General features: G+C 44.2%; 2 protein-coding genes and 1 non-coding gene across 4 annotated transcripts in view; 2 read left to right on the top strand and 1 right to left on the bottom strand.

Annotated features, from left to right (window-relative positions):
* The window catches only part of DFFA (DNA fragmentation factor subunit alpha), a 29,163-nt gene that overhangs the window by 6,009 nt on the left and 5,132 nt on the right, over positions 1–18,022 (bottom strand). Inside the window, exons 4-6 of one of the 2 annotated variants that reach the window (XM_055582359.1) lie at positions 15,077–15,266; positions 14,718–14,866; positions 12,480–13,811 (exon numbers count right to left, since the gene is read on the bottom strand). In XM_055582359.1, coding sequence (XP_055438334.1) covers positions 13,599–13,811; positions 14,718–14,866; positions 15,077–15,266 — 552 coding nt within the window. In that variant the 3' untranslated portion in view covers positions 12,480–13,598. Of the gene's footprint in view, positions 1–12,479; positions 13,812–14,717; positions 14,867–15,076; positions 15,267–18,022 lie in introns of those variants that run through there. The other variant, XM_055582360.1, reaches the window with a different exon arrangement.
* On the top strand, positions 4,570–6,082 carry CORT (cortistatin). The gene is made up of 2 exons (XM_055582363.1): positions 4,570–4,744; positions 5,803–6,082. Exons 1-2 carry the CDS (start codon positions 4,601–4,603, stop codon positions 6,019–6,021), a joined length of 363 nt encoding a protein of 120 aa, XP_055438338.1. The 5' UTR covers positions 4,570–4,600; the 3' UTR covers positions 6,022–6,082.
* Positions 13,221–13,282, top strand: LOC129654403 (small nucleolar RNA SNORD77). Its single transcript, XR_008715481.1, has one exon. It is a non-coding gene; the product is annotated as a small nucleolar RNA SNORD77 (small nucleolar RNA).

Here is an 18,022-nt window from a genome sequence, read left to right as displayed (position 1 = left end):
TCTAGGTGCTCCGTATAATATTTTTTCACACATTTTTATTTATTTTAAAATACTGATTTATTTATTTGGCTGCACCAATCTTAGTTGTGGCACAAAGAAAGTTTCGTTGCGGCATGCGAACTCTTAGTTGATTGGGATCTAGTTCCCTGACCAGGGATCAAACCTAAACCCCCTTGCATTAGGAATGTGGACTCTTAAGCCACTGGACCACAGGGAAGTCTCTGACTTGTTTGTATTTTAGACAAGTGGTCCTACCACACATTCTTCAGGGATTATAACACAGGGATGGTCAGACTTTGTAAGGAGCAGCAGGGTGTAACCCTAACCCCGAGTCCTCAGGAACTGCCCCTTGCCTACTGCATGTTCTGGCCAGGGTTTAGTTTACTCTGGCGTGTCCATGTGATGTCAGTCATCCTCTCCCATTCCATCTTTGCTGACCGTTGGCAGAAAGGAGTTGAAGGGCTCTTTCTCACAGGCTTGCTTCCTTAGAGTCCTGGAAGCTCGTCTGAACTTTAGACTAATTAACTGTGTAACCAGCTGACTGGCCATATAAAGCAGCACATGTCTTTGAAATACATGTGGCCTGGTAACATAGTTGGGGCAATTTACATTTATAATGTTTGTCTTCCTTGTTACACCAACTCCTCAAAAAAAGGTGAAATAAAAGATCCTGCGTTAATTTTTTATTACTAAATTAACAAACCAGGGACGTTCCAAAGCATCCCCTTCTATACACAGCAACAGCTGGAATATGCTGGTCGACATTTGTCATATACAGCTGATACCTCGACACCTAGACGTCTGGGAAAGTGTAATCAGGGCCCGCTTACTGCCTTTACTGAATTGTGGAATCTGTAAAGAACCCTTAGAGGTCATGGAGTCCAGTCTTCTCACCAAGTAGCCCTTCTACAGCACTGATGACTAGGGTCCCCTAGGCTCTCCTGAACTCCTCAGGTGCACAGGGCCCTTTCTGTTAGTGGACACTAATTGTTGCGAGTTTCTTCTGTGTGTAGCGAACAGTCTTTCACCTTGTATCTAGGTCCTAGTTCTGCCTTTTAGAAGAAACAATCTCCCTTTTTCAAAATAATCCAGTACTGAGTCCCTTTTAATCCAAGTTCCCATAGTACATCTTTTCAGAAACTCTTTCTTGCATAAAATATTAGATTGTCAGCTCCCTATGGGTGGGCTTTGAAATGGTGATCACTTGGTGCCTTGTGTAGGGCCACACACACACACACACACACACACACACGACAGGTGCTCCATTGAATACTGGGTCCTTGGAGCCTGAGATGAGCGGCGGGGGCACACAGGAGGAGGAGCCCTTGCTTGGGTTTCATGGCTCTCACCAGGGATCTCCATTGTGTTGTGGTGGGGAGCTTTTCTTTATACTGTGGGGAATAAGGACTAAGGACTTGGAGTATCTTCTTTAAAAAAAAAAAATTATTTTTGGCCGTGCTGCTGCTTTGCTGCTGTGTGCAGGCCTTCTCTTGTGGTGTGTGGGCTTCTCATTGCAGTGGCCTCTTGTTGCAGAGCATGGGCTCTCGGGTGCCTGGGCTTCGTTGCTCTGTGGCATCTGGGATCTTCCTGGACCAGCCAGCAGACCACCAGCGGAGTCCCAGGGTGTCGTCTTAGTGACAGTTCCTAACGTGAGCCCCGTTGTGTTTTCCACTTGTGTTAGGTGCTTATCATGATCTTATTTGATTCTCACAATTCTAGGATGTAGGCAGTAGGTACTGTTTTTATCCCTGTTTTATAGATGAGGAACCTGAGACCCTAGAGAGGTTAATTAAATGGCAAAACCAGGATTTTAGTCTAGAGCCCTCACCTTGAGGTACTAAGATATATTGCCACCTCCTTGAAAGCAGCCAGTAACAAGATCACACAAAGCCTTCCCGGCCTTCAGCTCATAACCTTCCTTGGCACATGTCACACTGAAATTTTACTTTTCTCTCATTTGCAGAACATGTCTCCTGCCCCTTAGTGAGGCTGGAACAGCCCTGTCGGGGTGGATGGTCTTTGTCCTTCTATGTAGTACACGCTAGGTGTTCAGTGTTCAATGCGTTCATTGAACAAAATCTTGAAGTTGGGTGAGCTACCATGATTATCTCATCTGTAAGAATATCTGGAGTGAAAGTCGTTCAGTCATGTCTGACTTTTTGTGACCCCATGGAATATACAGTATATACAAAATATATAAAAATACACTCAGAGGAAAAAAGTGGGAAAGGACTATATGCACCTCCTTCACGTTTTGTGGCTCAGTCAAGATGGTAGATGACAAGCTGGTTCTGCCTCCATTATTTCCTAAATTTTTAAAATGTTGAACTGGTTTCAAATTTAAAAGACATGAAACTGAAGTGGAAGTGAAAGTCGCTCAGTCCTGTCCGACTCTTTGTGACCCCATGGACCCCATTCTCCAGGCAAGAATACTGAAGTGGGTAGCCCTTCCCTTCTCCAGGGCACCTTCCCAACCCAGGAATTGAACTGGGGTCTCCTGCATTGCAGGTGGATTCTTTACCAACTGAGCCATCAGGGAATCCTTAAGAATATCTAAACGTTTTAAAATATCATTTGTGGGAATTAGGCAAAAAAAAAACCAAAACATTTTTGGTACCAAAAAAGGACTAAAGCAAGATGCACTTTATGGCCCACGGTGGGTCATTTGGCTGTGCCGATTTTACCTAGCATCTTAACAAATGTGCAATGCAATGAAAAAAGTTGAGATTTCCCTCGCGGAAGGGTGTGAACCAGCACTTTGGAAAACTGAAAGCGTCAACGTTCACTTCTGGAATGTGCCGTCAGTTCTCTGGTCGCTTTACTTCCCTTTAGAACCTGGCCTCTGACGTCATCTTAGGTTTGCGATGGCTGTTTCTGATTTTCCTAGCTGTCTCAGGTGGAGAAGGTCTGTACATTTGTCTGTGTGATTCTGAACCTGGGACCCGGAAGGAGGAACCAGGGGTGGCAGAGACAGCTTGATGTGGATTCTCAGCAGTGGAGCTGTTGTCAGGAGAGGAGACCCTGGGAGCTGGTCAAGTGCAGGGCATTCACTGGGCTCCCCTGGGGGTCTAACGGCTGAGATTCCATGCTTCCACTGCAGGCAGGATGGGGCATGGCGGGGGATGGGGGGAAGCGGGCATGGGTCGGGGAAGTTCCACATGCCTCGAGGTGTGGCCAAGAAAAGAAGAATCTATCTGCATTTCCACCTTAATAAGGTGATTGACGCAAAGAGCCGACTCATTGGAAAAGACCCCAATGCTGGGAAGGATTGAGGGCGGGAGGAGAAGAGGGCAACAGAGGATGAGATGGTTGGATGGCATCACCGACTCACTGGACATGAATTTGAGCAAACTCCAGGAGATAGTGAAGGACAGGGAAGCCTGAAGTGCTCAGTCCATGGGGTGGCAAAGACTTGGACACGACTTAGCAATTGAACGACAACAAAAGGTGATTTGGGTCCACATCACAGTTTGGGAAAGCCTGGGCCAGAGGACTGTGGCCTGCTGGCGGGGAGGTGGTGCTGGGGAACGAGCACTTGGTGGCCCGAGGTGGTCTGGTGAGACCAGTGGATGCTCTGAGCGGCTCCCGGAGTCCTCACCATCTCTTTGTTGAGCTCATTCAGTCATTCTTTCATGTGGGCAAAATTGCAGATTTTAAGTTCCTTTGCTGTTGAAAGTGTTAGTCGCTCAGTCGCGTTTGTCTCTTGTGACCTCTTGGACTATAGCCCGCCAGGCTCCTTTGTCAATGGAATTCTCCAGGTAAGAAGACTGGAGTGGGTTGCCATTCCCTTCTCCAGGGGATCTTGCTGACCCAGGGATCAAACCTGAGTTTCTTGCTTTAGCGGGCTGATTCTTCACCACTAGCACCACTTGGGAAGCAGGTGGTGTTCCTTGTTGTTCAGTTGCTCAGTCACGTCTGACTCTGTGCGACCCCATGGACTGCAGCACACCAGGCTTCCCCGTCTTCCACTATCTCCTGGAGTTTACTCAAACCCATGTCCATTGAGTCAGTGATGCCATCCAACTGTCTCATCCCCTGTCGCCCCCTTCTCCTGCCCTCAAACTTTCCCAGCATCAGGGTTTTTTCCAGTGAGTTGGCTGTTCTCATCAGGTGGCCAGTTTTGGAGCTTCAGCTTCAGTCTTCCAATGAATATTCAGGTTGATTTCCTTTAGGATTGACTGTGTTCATCACCATAAGCTCCTTATTCAAGGCTAATTTTGTATTATGTTAAATCACTTGGTTTTGTTCTCACGACTTCCTGATTGCTTTGGCATAATTGCGAGGAGGTGGAACTTCTAGGCAAGTGCACACGCATCCCCAAGTAGGAGCAAATCCACTCTTGACACAGGAAGAGCACCGAGGTTTTAATGAAGGGGTTAAATCCAGTCCTGAAGCACTTTTGTGGGCACTGATTGCTCAGGCTCGTGCGTCACCACTTGAATGTGAGGGGAGACGGGGTACAGGCTTTAGATAGGCATATATAAAAAAAAACAAAAAAACAAAAAAACACAGCTGCAGGTTGAGCTGAAAATATCCCCCTCAGTCTGCAGAGAAGAGACTCAAGTCCACAAAGCACTGGTTTCAGGGGCTGCCAAGCAGGATGAGCAGCTCCAGAGCTGGAGAGAAGTACCAGCCAGCCTGCAAGATGCTGCCCCTCTGCTTGCTGCTGCCGCTGCTGCTGCTGCCCTCTGGGGCCACCACTGCCCTCTCCCCAGAGGGTGGCCTCGCCGGCCACGAGAGCGGGGTGAGTAGTCTGACTTGGCTGCGTGCTCACCCTCTTATGAGCTGTCCCTTCCCTTGGCACATCTGGCCACCCCGTGGATCCCCTTCTTCTCTGTGGCTGAGTGTGTGTGCAGGGCTGGACTTTGCTGTGTGCCCCTCAGCTGCCCTGTGCTGTGATGTCCACATGGACCATTAACTCACCATCATCTTCAGTCATTAGGAAACTTGTTAGAAAACGCTGACACTAAGGGGAGCTTCTTCAAGCTAGCGATCTCCATCTGCCAGTCTTTGAAATACAAAGCCATCACACTGGTCTATTGCAGTGCAATTGGTCTACTGCTGCTGCCACTGCGGTATTAGTCACACTTGTAGAATCTTAATTTATACATACAGTGCAGGTTCTCACTGGGTTAGATTAATTGACATCATTACATTTTCCATTGTGAGAAGTTGTAACTTTATGAGGTGATTTACTTCTCTTTTTCATTTTGAAAAACTTCCAAGAAAGAGTACATAAAGTTGACCATTAAAAATGGATTTTTCTCTGAAATTAGCAGCTGAGTTCCAGAAAAGCCATTCATCATCAGATTACTCCTTAAAGCTTTCTAAGGAGTCTGAAAGGCCAGAATATAATGTCTCAATCTGATCTGTCTTAAAAAGCAATTTGTGGACAGCCAGGAGTAAGACCAGAGATGGAGAGATGGGATATCAAGCAAAAGGAGCCTCATCTAACTTGGGGGGCTTCTTATCTGCCAGTCACTTGTCAGGGAAAAGGAGACATCTCCCAACCTCTTATAATTAAAAAGATTAGGGGCAAAACAAATAGATTTTTTTCCTTGAATATATTCAAGTTTTTCTTTTCTCTAATTAGAGCAATTCTCTTGAGGTGTTCTCTTAACTTTGCATGCATGCTAAGTCATTTCAGTCGTGTCCCTTAACTTTCTCATCCTTTAAATGGAAATATGGCTTGTTCTGGAGCATCATTTTTTTTTTTAAAGGAAAGAATTATATATCTTAATGCTGGCTGAATCAGATGATTGATTTATCTTTCCTTTGTCCTCTGCTTCTTTTCCTCAAAAGCACATGCAGGAAGTGGCAGAAATAAAGACAAACAGCCTGTTGACTTTCCTTGCGTGGTGGTACGAGTGGGCCTCCCAGGCCAGGGCAGTGCCCTTCGTAGGAGGGGAAGCCAGGGAGGTGTCCAAACGGCAGGAAGGCGCACCCCTCCATCAGTCCACGCACCAAGATAAAACGCCCTGCAAGAATTTCTTTTGGAAGACCTTCTCCTCCTGCAAGTAAAACTCCATCCATAACTACTCGTGCAAAGAAGTGTAACAGTGGATCTGAATAAAATGTATTAATAAGCAGCTGTGATATTTCTTCTTTGTGCGGTTGTCTTCTCTTTCTCATGTAATTTGAAAAGTAGTTTTTATGTAAACTTTAAAAACGCTGACTACTAGATGTCTTTAGTAATTTGGAACCCAAAGAGAGTATTTTATTTTTATTTTTTTACTGAAGTAGAGTTGACTTACAATGTTGTGCCAATCTCTGCTGTATAGCAAAGTGACTCTGGTATATATACATACATATATATATATGTATATACATTTTAAAAATATTATTTTCCATTATGACTTATCCCAGGAAACTGGATATAGTTCCCTGTACTATGGAGGAGAACCTTGTTTATTCATTCTAAATGTAATGGTTTGCATCTACCAACCCCGAACTCCCAGTCCATCTCCCTCCCTCCCCCATCCCCTTGGCAACCTCAGGTCTGATCAAAGAAGAGAGTTTTTGATAAAGATTTTTGTGGTTTTTGCCATTATTGTCAATGCAGCTATGGGGCTTTCCTTCCACATTCATTGTGCTTAGAAGTTGTTCTGTCCTCGTCTTCCTTGCTTTGATTTATAATAGGTAAAAGCTACATATTTAAGTGTTCAGAATAACATTTCAGTTTACTTTGATATAAACTGTCTAATGTAAAAAATATTTCCCCCATATTAAAAGCAATTTTTAAACACTGTTCTCAAAGAGCAAAATGATTATTCCTATTTTGGCTAAAATTAATTTAAAAACAAATATGCTATAATTAAACAGACATCATGATGATATGCTTATAAAGTTCCATTTGAACCTGCTGTTGTAAAATACCCATACTAATTATAATCAGTAAGTTAATATTGCTGTTACAATTCTTATGGATGAGAGCTTCAGGTTTATTTCAAACCAAATAGAGTGAGCGGTGCTACTTCCCAGCCTGTAGCTTGATTGCCTTAACTTCTAATACAATGACCACCAGGAAATTCCCTGGTGGTCCAATGGTTAGGACTCTGCCCTTTTACTGCCGAGGGTCTGGGTTCAATCCTTGATCGGGGAAGCAAGATCCTACAAGCCAGGCCTCAAGGTCAAAGAAAACAGAAAAACAAACAAACTCTGGGACCTACAGAGTTGCAGGATCTGGACTTGGTCTGAGACAGAGGCATATGTATTGAAATCTATTATGTATATAAATGTTTTATTTTCCCATTCCTCAATAATTTCCCACAGAAGTAAGTGGATGATGGTGAAAGGAGGGGGAGATTCCTTTCTCGTTTCTCTTTCTGTGATATAACACAGAGCAACAGTCGAGCCTCACATGGGCCAGGATCTGGGTCTGCTCAGATGGAGGTAGGAGTAAACACATGCTCAGGTTCAAACCCTAATCAAATTTTAATCCTCCCCATTAGCCCCGGAATCCTTCCTTGATTACACACCTTGTTTATGGCTCTTGAATCCTAGATGCTAAAGAAAACTTCCAGCACGTGGTTTTTTTAGATGTTAAACTTTAAAGCTTAGAGATTCCTACCAGGAGTTAAGGAAAGTTTCTGATGGTCAGGATTAGTATCAGGAAAACTGGCAAAGGCTGGCTGGAAGGCATTGCAAGGATGTTTTCTTCTCTGGACACCAGGGGAACAGACTCACAAAGTATGACTGCTGACCGTTCCTTTCCATCTTCCACAGAGCTGAGCTCATATTTGTAATTACTAGCGGAGTGAAGTATAATGTGATGGAAGAGTCTTAATAGCATCCTCATGTTCAAACACAGCGGCTTTCAGGGACCTGTAAGTGGGTCAGCGCACTGGTGGAAGCTGCCTGCCTGAAAGGTCAGCTGACCTTCAGGATTTAAGGTTCTTCTAGAAGAAAAGCATGCTCACTGTCTTTCAGTTTTGCTTACAGCCATACGTATACATTCCTTAGGATTGGGGATTTTAACTTTTTAAAAAAATAAACGTTACCTTTGGCTGCACTGGGTCCTTGTTGCTGTGTGTGAGCTTACGTTAGTTGTGGCGAGTGAGAGCTACTCTTCATTGTGGTGTCAGGCTTCTCACTGCAGTGGTGTCAGCAAGACAGCACTGGTGCCCGGGCTCTAGGGTGGGCGGGCACAGGAGTTGTGGTGCATGGGCTTAGTTGCCCCATGGCATGTGGGGGGTCTTCCCAGACCAGGGGTCGAACCTGTGTCCCCTGTACTGGCAGGAGGATTCTTAACCACTGGAGCACTGGCAAGGTCCAGAGATTTTAACTTTTAACTAAGTAATATCTGAAGGAATTGAGGCTACATTAATGGCACCTCCAGGAAACCCATCAAGTTTAAGCCCACCTTAGTTCAGGGGCCTTAGAAAAATGTAAACTGGCATCAACTGCATGTTAGACTAGATTAACATGCTCATCATTAGTAAACTAGGGTAATTTCCTACCATCAGGTTTTTGGTTGACTCTAGTCCTACCTGGTTTAATTCCTGGCTTGGAAAGATCCGCTGGAGAAGGGATAGCCTACCCACTCCAGTATTTTTGGGCTTCCCTTGTGGCTCAGCTGGTAAAGAATCTGCCTGCAATACGGGAGCCCTGGGTTCGATCCCTGGGTTGGGGGGATCCCCTGCAGAAGGGAAAGGTTACCTACTTCAGTATTCTGGCCTGGAGAATTCCATGGACCGTATAGTCCATGGCATCGCCGAGTCGGACACGACTGTGCGGCTTTCATTCATTTGCATTTGTGTAGTTCAGTGTAGTCAAATGTGCAGATCTAGGACATTTGTTTCCAGTATTTGTCACCAGAGTAGATCCTTAACTGCTAAGGAGGAACTGATGTGACATAAGCATTCAACAGAAGTCCTTTCATAGTATTCGAATGTCAGGGCTGACAGCAAACCATTTCAGTGGAAACTCAGGCCTGTGAGCTCATGGGGGATACATACTCCTTGACCTGACAGTGCCTGCTGAAGGGATTACCCACATCCTAATAACAGCAGCTTCTTCAATAGAGACAGGGATTTGATCTTGAAGAAATCAGAATAGGATATGTCATTCAGCTGTTAAAAAGAAGGAAGTTTCTATTTCTAGACTAGGATGAATGAGGCAAAGACACATGGCAACCCCTTTTCCAGCTTCTCATAACTTTAATAAAAATTAACACTAATTTATCCTTTTTGTCTATAATTAAATAGTTAAGTGATAAAAGATACATGTTCTGTTCTTATTAAAATAATTGTAAGTTGGGGCTTCCCTGGTGGTCAACTGGCTAAGACTCCACGCTCTCAGTGCAGGGGGCCTGGGTTTGATCCCTGGTCAGGGAACTAGATCCCTCATGCTGCAGCTAAGAGTTCGCATGCCACGGCTAAAAGATCCTGTGTGCCACAACTAAGACCTGGCACAGCCAGATAAATAAATGAATAAACTACTTTAAAAAATAACTGTAAGCTGGAGAAAAGCTAGAATTTTCATGCTGATAGTTCCTGTAACATGGTGTTAGAGAATACTGAAGAAAATCTCATAGCTCTGCAGTAACCTGTTGGTTACTTCCTTGTATTGATAATTGTGGAAGTGCTGTCTGACTTAGTTTGACCAAAGAGCCAACGTTAAGGATGTGCAATCTGAAAATTCAGTGCATTTCCTGGGGAGGAAGGGATCTGTTCCGTTTACTGGGGGCTTCCTGACAGGGCAGAGGACCTCACCTGTCAGCTGTGTAGCAGATTCAGGCAGTGAGTATTTGGAGTAGATAATTTCCAAGGTCCTTAAAAACGTCAAGTAATATAAGACGCAGCCAAAATAACTTAAGGCAAAATACAACAAAATAGGAAAAGAAATGCTGAAGGCAAAAAAAAAAAAAAGAAAAGATAATAAAAGTTAATTAGGAAATTAAAAAATCTGGTGAGTAAAGGCACATTAATAATTCTTGTAATTAATGTATTTTTTAACAGACTACTATTATTTTATTCCTTTCTTTCTGGAAAATGAAAAATCCATTAGTTTTTTTTCCTTTTGCTTTTACCCAGAAATTAAAGGTTGGTAAGTGGTAATTAGCACGGCTCCTGTCAAAGCCAATTGCCTAATGGGGACCGACATTTGACTTGAGTCGAAAGAATGGAATATGGCTAATGTAGAGTTCATTAGTCCCAGCTGCTTTCTTTGACAGTCTTTCTTCCTAACATCGGCTGTGCCCTGCTCCCTCTGTCTCTCCTATTTTTAGACTATTGCTCTGCTGCTCTGTTCTATTCTAGAAGGCCTGCAGGCACAGTGGTGCAGGGGAGGTAAGGGGTACTTGGGGCAAAATAACTTTTGACTCTACATTTGGTCTAGGGTTTGCAAAGGTCTCTGTTCGCACCCGCCTCTCTCTGGCCCTGGGGAGATGAAAGGGAACCACTCCCTCTATATCACTGTGCTGGTACTGAGCTCTTCCTCCTACTTGTTGCTCAGTCGCTCAGTCGTGTCTCTTTGCGACCCCATGGACTGCAGCACGCCAGGCTTCCCTGTCCTTCACCATCTCCCAGAGCTTGCTCAAACTCATGTCCTTTGAGTCGGTGATATTCTCCAACTTCCTTCATTTAATTTAACCCCTTCCACCTTGGGCCTTAGGCTAACCTTTCATTTTTGGAAACTACTGTCCCATAAGGTTAGACTCCATGTGGGTCTGTCTCGTTCCAAAGACCAAAGTACTTTTGCTATTCTCCTATGCAGCTGAGATGCTCAGTAGGTTTGTTTCTAATACAGAAGACCAATACCAACGCCCAGCCCATCAACTAAAGCTCTACTGTGTATCTGGTGAAAATAATTGGAGAAAACATTTTTCATTCAGTAGGGCAAAGATGGAGATGCTGATATAATTGGTGAACAGAGATAACTGCTGACACAATAGTTAAATAGAGATGCTGTTCTATTATTTCTGGAACCCAGGCTTCCTTTGCTACTGTGCTAACTATAATGTTCACAAGGCTAATTTATTTCTTTTACACTACCAACACAAGGACTACATTTAGAAATCTTTTAGCAATCATGTTGCAAACATATTAGGTCTTTTTCATTTGGAGCTGAATTCAACTTATTATTCTGGTATTAACAAAACAAAATAATAGGGAAGGATGGGGAAGCCTGGTGTGCTGCAGTCCATGGGGTCACAGAGTCAGACATGACTGAGTGACTGAACTACAAATTAACAAAACCAGTGATCTGGATGTAGAGTAAAAGAGTATGTAGACTTAAGAGAAAATACAAGTAAGTGGAAAGAACACCAGGATTGCAACCAGAAGACCTAGGAATTCCTGGTGGTTCAGTAGTTAGGACTCTGTGCTTTCACTGCCAAGGGCCCAAGTTCAATCCCTGGCTGGGGAACTAAGATCCCACAAGCTGGGTGGTATAGCCAAAAGACCAAAACCTCAAACCAAAATAAAGCCAAAAGACCTGACTTTGAACCCTGGCCCTCCAATTAGCCTTATGATATGAGGCAAGTCACTGATCCTTCTTGAGCACGACTTTGCTCATGTACAAAATGAGAGCTGGCACGCCACACCCTCTTAAGCTCACTCAGTTTTGAGGCTCCAGTGTAGTAGGTGCTGGCACAGAGCTGACTGCAAACTGTCATAAAAATCAACGGGCATTACTGCCCCTCCAGGAGCATTTTGAGAACCTGGGGGCTCTTGTCAACTGTCTCAGTACCTGGAGGCTGCTACTGACACTGAATGGTGGGGTGGGAGGTAGGCTGCTACTCTTCCTGCAAAGCACAGGACAGTTCAACATAGTGAATTATCATCCCACATCCCACGTGTCTACCCTCCCACCGCCACCACATGACTTTCATGTCATGCTGGCTGTTCACAGGAATGAAAACCCATTCCAAATCAGCCCCAAACCTAATTCTGTTTTATATACAGAGTATTTTTTCCAGTTTTAACATTCCCTAGCTTTTTCAAGAATGCAGCCACCTTGTAAATCAAGGACAGATGTGGTATACTGCCCAGAACGTCACTGTTTTGGGAACTCCCATTATGAAGGGCGATGCTGCTTGTGGAATTTGAGTCACCAATCACTATGTACCATGCATGGCTGCTTCTAACAAACTCAAGGTAATTCAATTGTAAGGATAAGCACCTGAGAGCTTCCTTATGCCTTTTGATGGTCATCTACAGAAAAGGGCATACTGAGATGGATACAGACCATCTTATTGAAAATTATTTTCCTTTGTTTCCATTTGGAGGTATTGTGTTGATGAAGGTATACATGTAGGTAGGTTATCAGCTCTGGCTTTCATTTAAGGATAATTAAGAAAGCATTATAAAATATGCTATTAAAAAAGAAAATATTGGGGCAAGTGAGAACCAATGGCATAAGGCATTAGTAGGAGTATGCTGAGTAGACCTGATCCCTCCTTGAGGAAGGTCATAGGAGAAGCAAATAGCTCTTTTTGTTCTGTTTGTTTTTTGCATCTCTGCCTCACCTTAGGACTTATTGTTACATTTCTTTATTTAATAATTAGCCAATGTATTCTTAACAGTATTCCATTTTCCTCTAAGTATGCTTAAAAAGTAAGTCAAATAAGTCAATAACTAATTATCTTTTTCCCTGCAAGAGAAATTGCATTGTAGATTACAAAACTTGAAGAACAAGTTAGCACAGAAACAAGAGGAATATAAACCAGAAGTCTCTGTTCTGCACCCAGAGAGACCTGGAGTCGTATCTCACAGAGATCGATTTAACGACCTTTTTATATCCCCTGCTGATAAAACATATTAGAAAACTGGAAAGTTTCACAGTGGTAATGGATATAATTTCACAATACTGAATTAGATATTAGAAATGGTAAATTAGACTCTCTGTATGTCCCTATGGTCTGCAAATTTAATATGTGCCTTTAAACAAACAAAAAAATTCATTAACTTGAGAAATAAGTTTGTGACCATAATCAACATTGATGCATCACCTTCTCTACCATTATTTGTGTTTAAAATTCTGCAGTTCCATCTTTAGAATGAGAATTGTGCATCTGGGCTTCCGTGATGGTCCAGTGGTTAAGAATCTGCCTTCCAACGCCGGGGGTTCAGGTTTGATCACTGGTCAGGGAGCTAAGATCCAACATGCTTTGGGGCCAAAACACCAAAAGATAAAACACAAGCAGTGTTGGAACAAATTCAATAAAGACTTTCAAAATGGTCCACATCAAAAAAAAAAGGAAAAGAATAGTAGGTTCATTACTATGATGGTTGCATAGATTATATCATGAAAAGAGATATATCATTTGTCTGATGTAGAAGGAAAAGACAAAAAAAAAAAGGATAGTTGGTCTGAAACACGACAGCTTCTATTCCATGCCCTTCACAACTACTATACACAGAGAACATATGAACTTGCAATTAGAGGAGCTGGTGCAGCCTTATGGTTCAATATGTAAAGAAAGCTGGAATGGCTTTTCTGAAGAAGACCCAAAGCCCGTCTTCTAGTCTGTTCCAGAACATTCTGAAAGGCAGGGGGCAGAGGAGTATGTAAGTAGCTATAATGACTAGGCTAAAGGCATTTACTGACACTGACACGCAACCCAAGGTTTTCTTTGGCATGTTGCTGGCCACCAGCTACATGGGGTCTCGTCTGGTTCGTTTGGGGTTCTCCACGTCTCCAGGCAGTGAACTCGTCCTTGCTGAAATGCTCCTCAGAGAACGCAAGCTCTGCACCTGCTGGAGGCGTAGGCTAAGTTCCTGATTACAGGCCTGTTGAACGGCTTCCGTCTTCTTTATGTCCCAGTTCAAAGCAACAGCCAGTGCTTTAGGGTCCTCCTTGGCAACCAACTGCGGTGAGAAGAAGAACCATTGAGAACCAGCCCCTCTGCTGCTCTCGCGATTTTCTTTAGGGGAGGTGAGAGTTGGCAGTATCAGTCTCTAGCTTTATGCTGAGATGCCAGGTTTCCTTCCTATTGAGCCGTCACAGGCGTCTGCTCACCGTACAACAACAACAGGAAAGGACCTCTAGAGAGCAGTTTACTTGGAGCATAAAGTCCTCCGCTCACAGGAAATTTAGCCAAGTTCAATTCAATACAGCCTCTTTCCCTTCTAGCTACACTGAGGTAGTGCTGGGGACAGGGACAAGGAGGAGCACCCACTCTGATGGGTTCCCTTCTAGTTCCCTGGTCTGAAAGTCAGTACAAGATGAGCCCGTTGCACAGGTCCTTCCCAGGAATATTTCATGTACCTCTGGGCCTGTGGATCTTTTTCAACCACTGGCAGATGCATCTCAGAAGCCTGAGTCCTGTAACTCCTCCCTGTCGGAGTCAGACATTTCATTACCTACTCTGGACTAGAGAATAAGATTCTCTGAAAGAGTGCACCCATTTTGTTTAAGATTCAGATTATGTGAGACGTTTGTAATCGCTTTGCATGTGGTGGTTTAGTTGCTAAGTCGTGTCCAACTCTTGGGACCCCATGGACAGGGAATCCTGACAGGCTATAGTTCATGTGGTTCTCCAGGCAAGAATACTGGAGTGGGTTGCCATTTCCTTCTCCAGGGGATCTTCCCAACCCAGGAATCAAACCCAGGTCTCCTGCATTGTAGGCGGATTCTTTACCAACTGAGCTACAAGGGAAGCTTTGCATGTAATATTAGGCAAATTGGAAGCTATGATTCAGGGTCTGCAGAGGTGAAAAAACACTGATACAAGTGTCTCCCTACAAAGGTCAGGGTCCCTGGTGCTCGCCCACCTCCAGATCCTGACTAGACAAACTCAGCTCTGGGGCAGGTTTCTCCTTCAGGGCCAAGAGGATCTGGCTCGCAGGTGTAACTTCCGAGGAGCTCTCTCTAATGCCTGTGTCAACAGCATCCCTCTCGTCCCCAAGGTCAGCTCTGGACTCTGCAAAGCAGATGTGAGATAGAGGACACATCAGCATGCCACACGAAGACACAGCCACACCAACAACCAGCCAGAGCAATCAGGCGGGCAGATAGCAGCCTGCCATCTTAGAATACCCACAGCTGTGGCATCACTCTTCTTGAGCACACGGGAAGCATCTGGCTCTCTCTCAAGGAAAGGCTCCTACTGAGATCTCAGCACAATGCCTACCTTGCTGCTTCGACAAGATGCCACCTTCCTTCTCCAGAGCCCGAAGGTAAAGTTCCAGGAGCTGCCTGGACTGACGGGCTTCCTCTCTTTGGTCAAGCACCTGCTGGAGGGTGTTCTGGAGCCCCTGGACTGCCACATGACTTTGGCCGAGTTCCTGAGCCAGCTCCGAACACGGGACATCAATGAGCATCTGACAAACAAATACTGGCTTTAAGACATCTGAAAGTACTTTCCGAATATGGTGTTATGTCTCTCAAATGCATCAATTTCAAAGACTCATTTCATCTAGTTCCCAAAGTTACCCAATATGGCTGCCTGAGAGTTAGGAGTGATGTGCTGTGCTGCGCTAAGTCTCTTCAGTTGTGTCTGGCTCTTTGCGACCTCATGGACTGTAGTCCTCCAGGCTCCTCTGCCCATGGGATTCTCCAGGCAAGAATCCTCTTGCAGGGCATCTTCCCGACTGAGGGACTGAACTTGCATCTCTTAAGTCTCCTGCACTGGCAGGCAAGTTCTTTACCACTAGTGCCACCTCGGGAAGCCCGGGAGTCAGGAGAGAGGCATGTAACTTTTTCAGTTTCCCTCTGGTGAAAGAATTAGGAAAATGTTGCCTTTAGTACCTTATTAAAAACAAAACAGGATGTCCCTGGTGGTGTAGAGGTTAAGACTCTGCACTCCTACTGCAGGGGGCTCAGATTCGATCCCTGGTGGGGGCACTAAGATCCCACCTGCTGCACTCACTATGCACCACCGAGAAAACAGACGTAAAACGCTTAGGACAGAAAGTGACAAGGAGGGCTGCAGGAGTTTGTGAAAGGCTTCTTTGAGGAGCCACTTTATAAGTTACCCTTAACTTTGATATTGCATCCATTTTTGAACAAGTAATATTAATACACATTCATAAGGTCCAACATTCAAGAGGCACAAACTTTATGAGGGAAGTACTAGTATTACCACCATTTCATAGATGAGGAGAACGAGGCAAGAGCAGTTAATAACTTTGCAAGGATAAGTGTCAGTGCTAATCTTTAGGATCCTGTGCTCTTCCCTTCTCTCCCTTCCATTCTCACTCCCCATGGTTCCTTTACCTGCCATTTTTCTCCTACCTGCCATGTGGCCAGCCTCTGCAAGCTCCTGTCCTAAGCTTCCCTGCGCAGAGTCTAGCTGTCAGGGCTGGGTTCACTTGTATTCCAGCGTCCCTGTTCTGGTGAGGACTGTTATGCCCTTTATCCTAAGGGTATCATAATTTGCTAGTCTGTTGGGATGGGAAGGGATCTCATGACCCCTTTCTGTTTCTTAAAGAAGAAAAAACCAAAGAAGAAAAAAATTCCTGCCTTTCCTTTGCCTGGCCCCAACCTTTCCATGGCAGGTACCTCTTGTTCTTCAGTTTCTTTCTGTGTCCCCTCTTGGGACCTGCCAATGTTTCTCAACTAAACTTCTATGAATTTATTCTATGGACAAGCACGTGTGCAAAATGACACTGGTCTAAGTTTTTTTGCAGCACAGACTAAATAGCGAGACTAATAACATGCATGTCCCCCACTGGGGAGACTCATTAAATGAGTTATGGTGGGACTTCCCAGATGGTCCAGTGGCTAAGAGTCTGCTTTCCCAACGCAGGGGGCTTGGGTTCAATCCCTGGTCAGGAAACTAGGCCCCAAATGTTGTAACCAAGAGTTCACATGCCTCGACTAAAGATCCTGCATGTCACAACTAAGACCTGGCACAGCAAAATAAATAAATAGGAAAATGTAGGCATGAAATGGAATACTATGCAGCGATGAAAAAGAACAAGGTATCTTTTGTAAAGTGATCTGGAAAACTTTCTAAACTTCGTTGAAACAGAATGTGCAAAGTGTGATGAAAGTGGAAGAGGAGGACATGTATATGTAATTGTATATAAAATGGGCTTCCCAGGTGGCTCAGTGGTAAAGGATCCACCTGCCAATGTTGGAAACTTGGGTTCAATCTCTGGGTTGGGAAGATCCCCTGGGGTAGGAAATGGCAACCCACTCTAGTATTCTTGCCTGATAAATTCCATGGACAGAGGAGCCTGGGGTTGCAAAGAGCTGGTCACGACTGAGCGAGAGCATATATAAACTATCTCTGGAATGGGAAACTGACAGACTGGCTGTCTCCAGGAAGGAAAGCTGGGTGGCTGGGGACAGAAGTCAGACTTTCTGTATATCTGTTTTTTCCAAACAGCTTTATTGAGATATAGTTCACACACCACACAATTCACTGATTGAAGCATATACGTAAGTGGAGTTTAGTAAAATGAGTGGGCTTTTTTTGTGATTGTGCAGTCACAACCACAGTCTTAGAACAGTCACAAGCTCAGAAAAAACTGTACCCATCAGTAGTTACTCTCCATTCCTACTCACAGTCTCCAGAAACCCAACCCCCAGGCAACCACTAATCTACCGTCTACCCCTACAGACTTGCATAGTTTGGCCATTTCATAAAAATGCTATCATAAAATCTGTGGCCTTTCATGTCTGGCTTCTTTAATTTAGCCCAATGTTTTAAAAATTTCTCCACGTTATCGTCATTGTTAGGCGCTAAGTCCTGTCCAACTCTTTGCACCCCCATGGACGGTAGCTCACCAGGCTCCTCTGTCCATGGGATTCTCCAGGTAAGAGAATTGCCATTCCCTCCTCCAGGGGATCTTTCTGACCCAGGGATCAAATATGAGTCTCCTGCACTACAGGTAGATTCTTTACTGTCTGAGGCACCAGGGAAGCCTAATGTATTAATACTTCATTCCTTCCTATGGCTGAATAAAATATTCATTATTTGGATAGAGAACATTTTATTTATTCATCAGCTGATGGACATTTGGTTTGTTTTATTCTTGGCTATGTCTCTTGGATTTTGAACCATGTGAATGTATTAGTATTATTTATTCAAAATAAAAATACAAGATTAGAAAATAACCAAAAGGTCACC

This window comes from Bubalus kerabau, chromosome 5 (genome assembly GCF_029407905.1).
Source record: "Bubalus kerabau isolate K-KA32 ecotype Philippines breed swamp buffalo chromosome 5, PCC_UOA_SB_1v2, whole genome shotgun sequence".
NCBI classification, from domain to species: domain Eukaryota; kingdom Metazoa; phylum Chordata; class Mammalia; order Artiodactyla; family Bovidae; genus Bubalus; species Bubalus kerabau.
This window is presented reverse-complemented; position numbering and strand designations above follow the sequence as displayed.

Bases quoted from the DNA above. Each gene is read 5' to 3' on its own strand.
- CORT (XM_055582363.1), top strand. From the start codon at position 4,601: ATGAGCAGCTCCAGAGCTGGAGAGAAGTACCAGCCAGCCTGCAAGATG. The intron at 4,745-5,802 runs GTGAGTAGTCTG...TTTCCTCAAAAG, and splicing joins TCGCCGGCCACGAGAGCGGG to CACATGCAGGAAGTGGCAGA.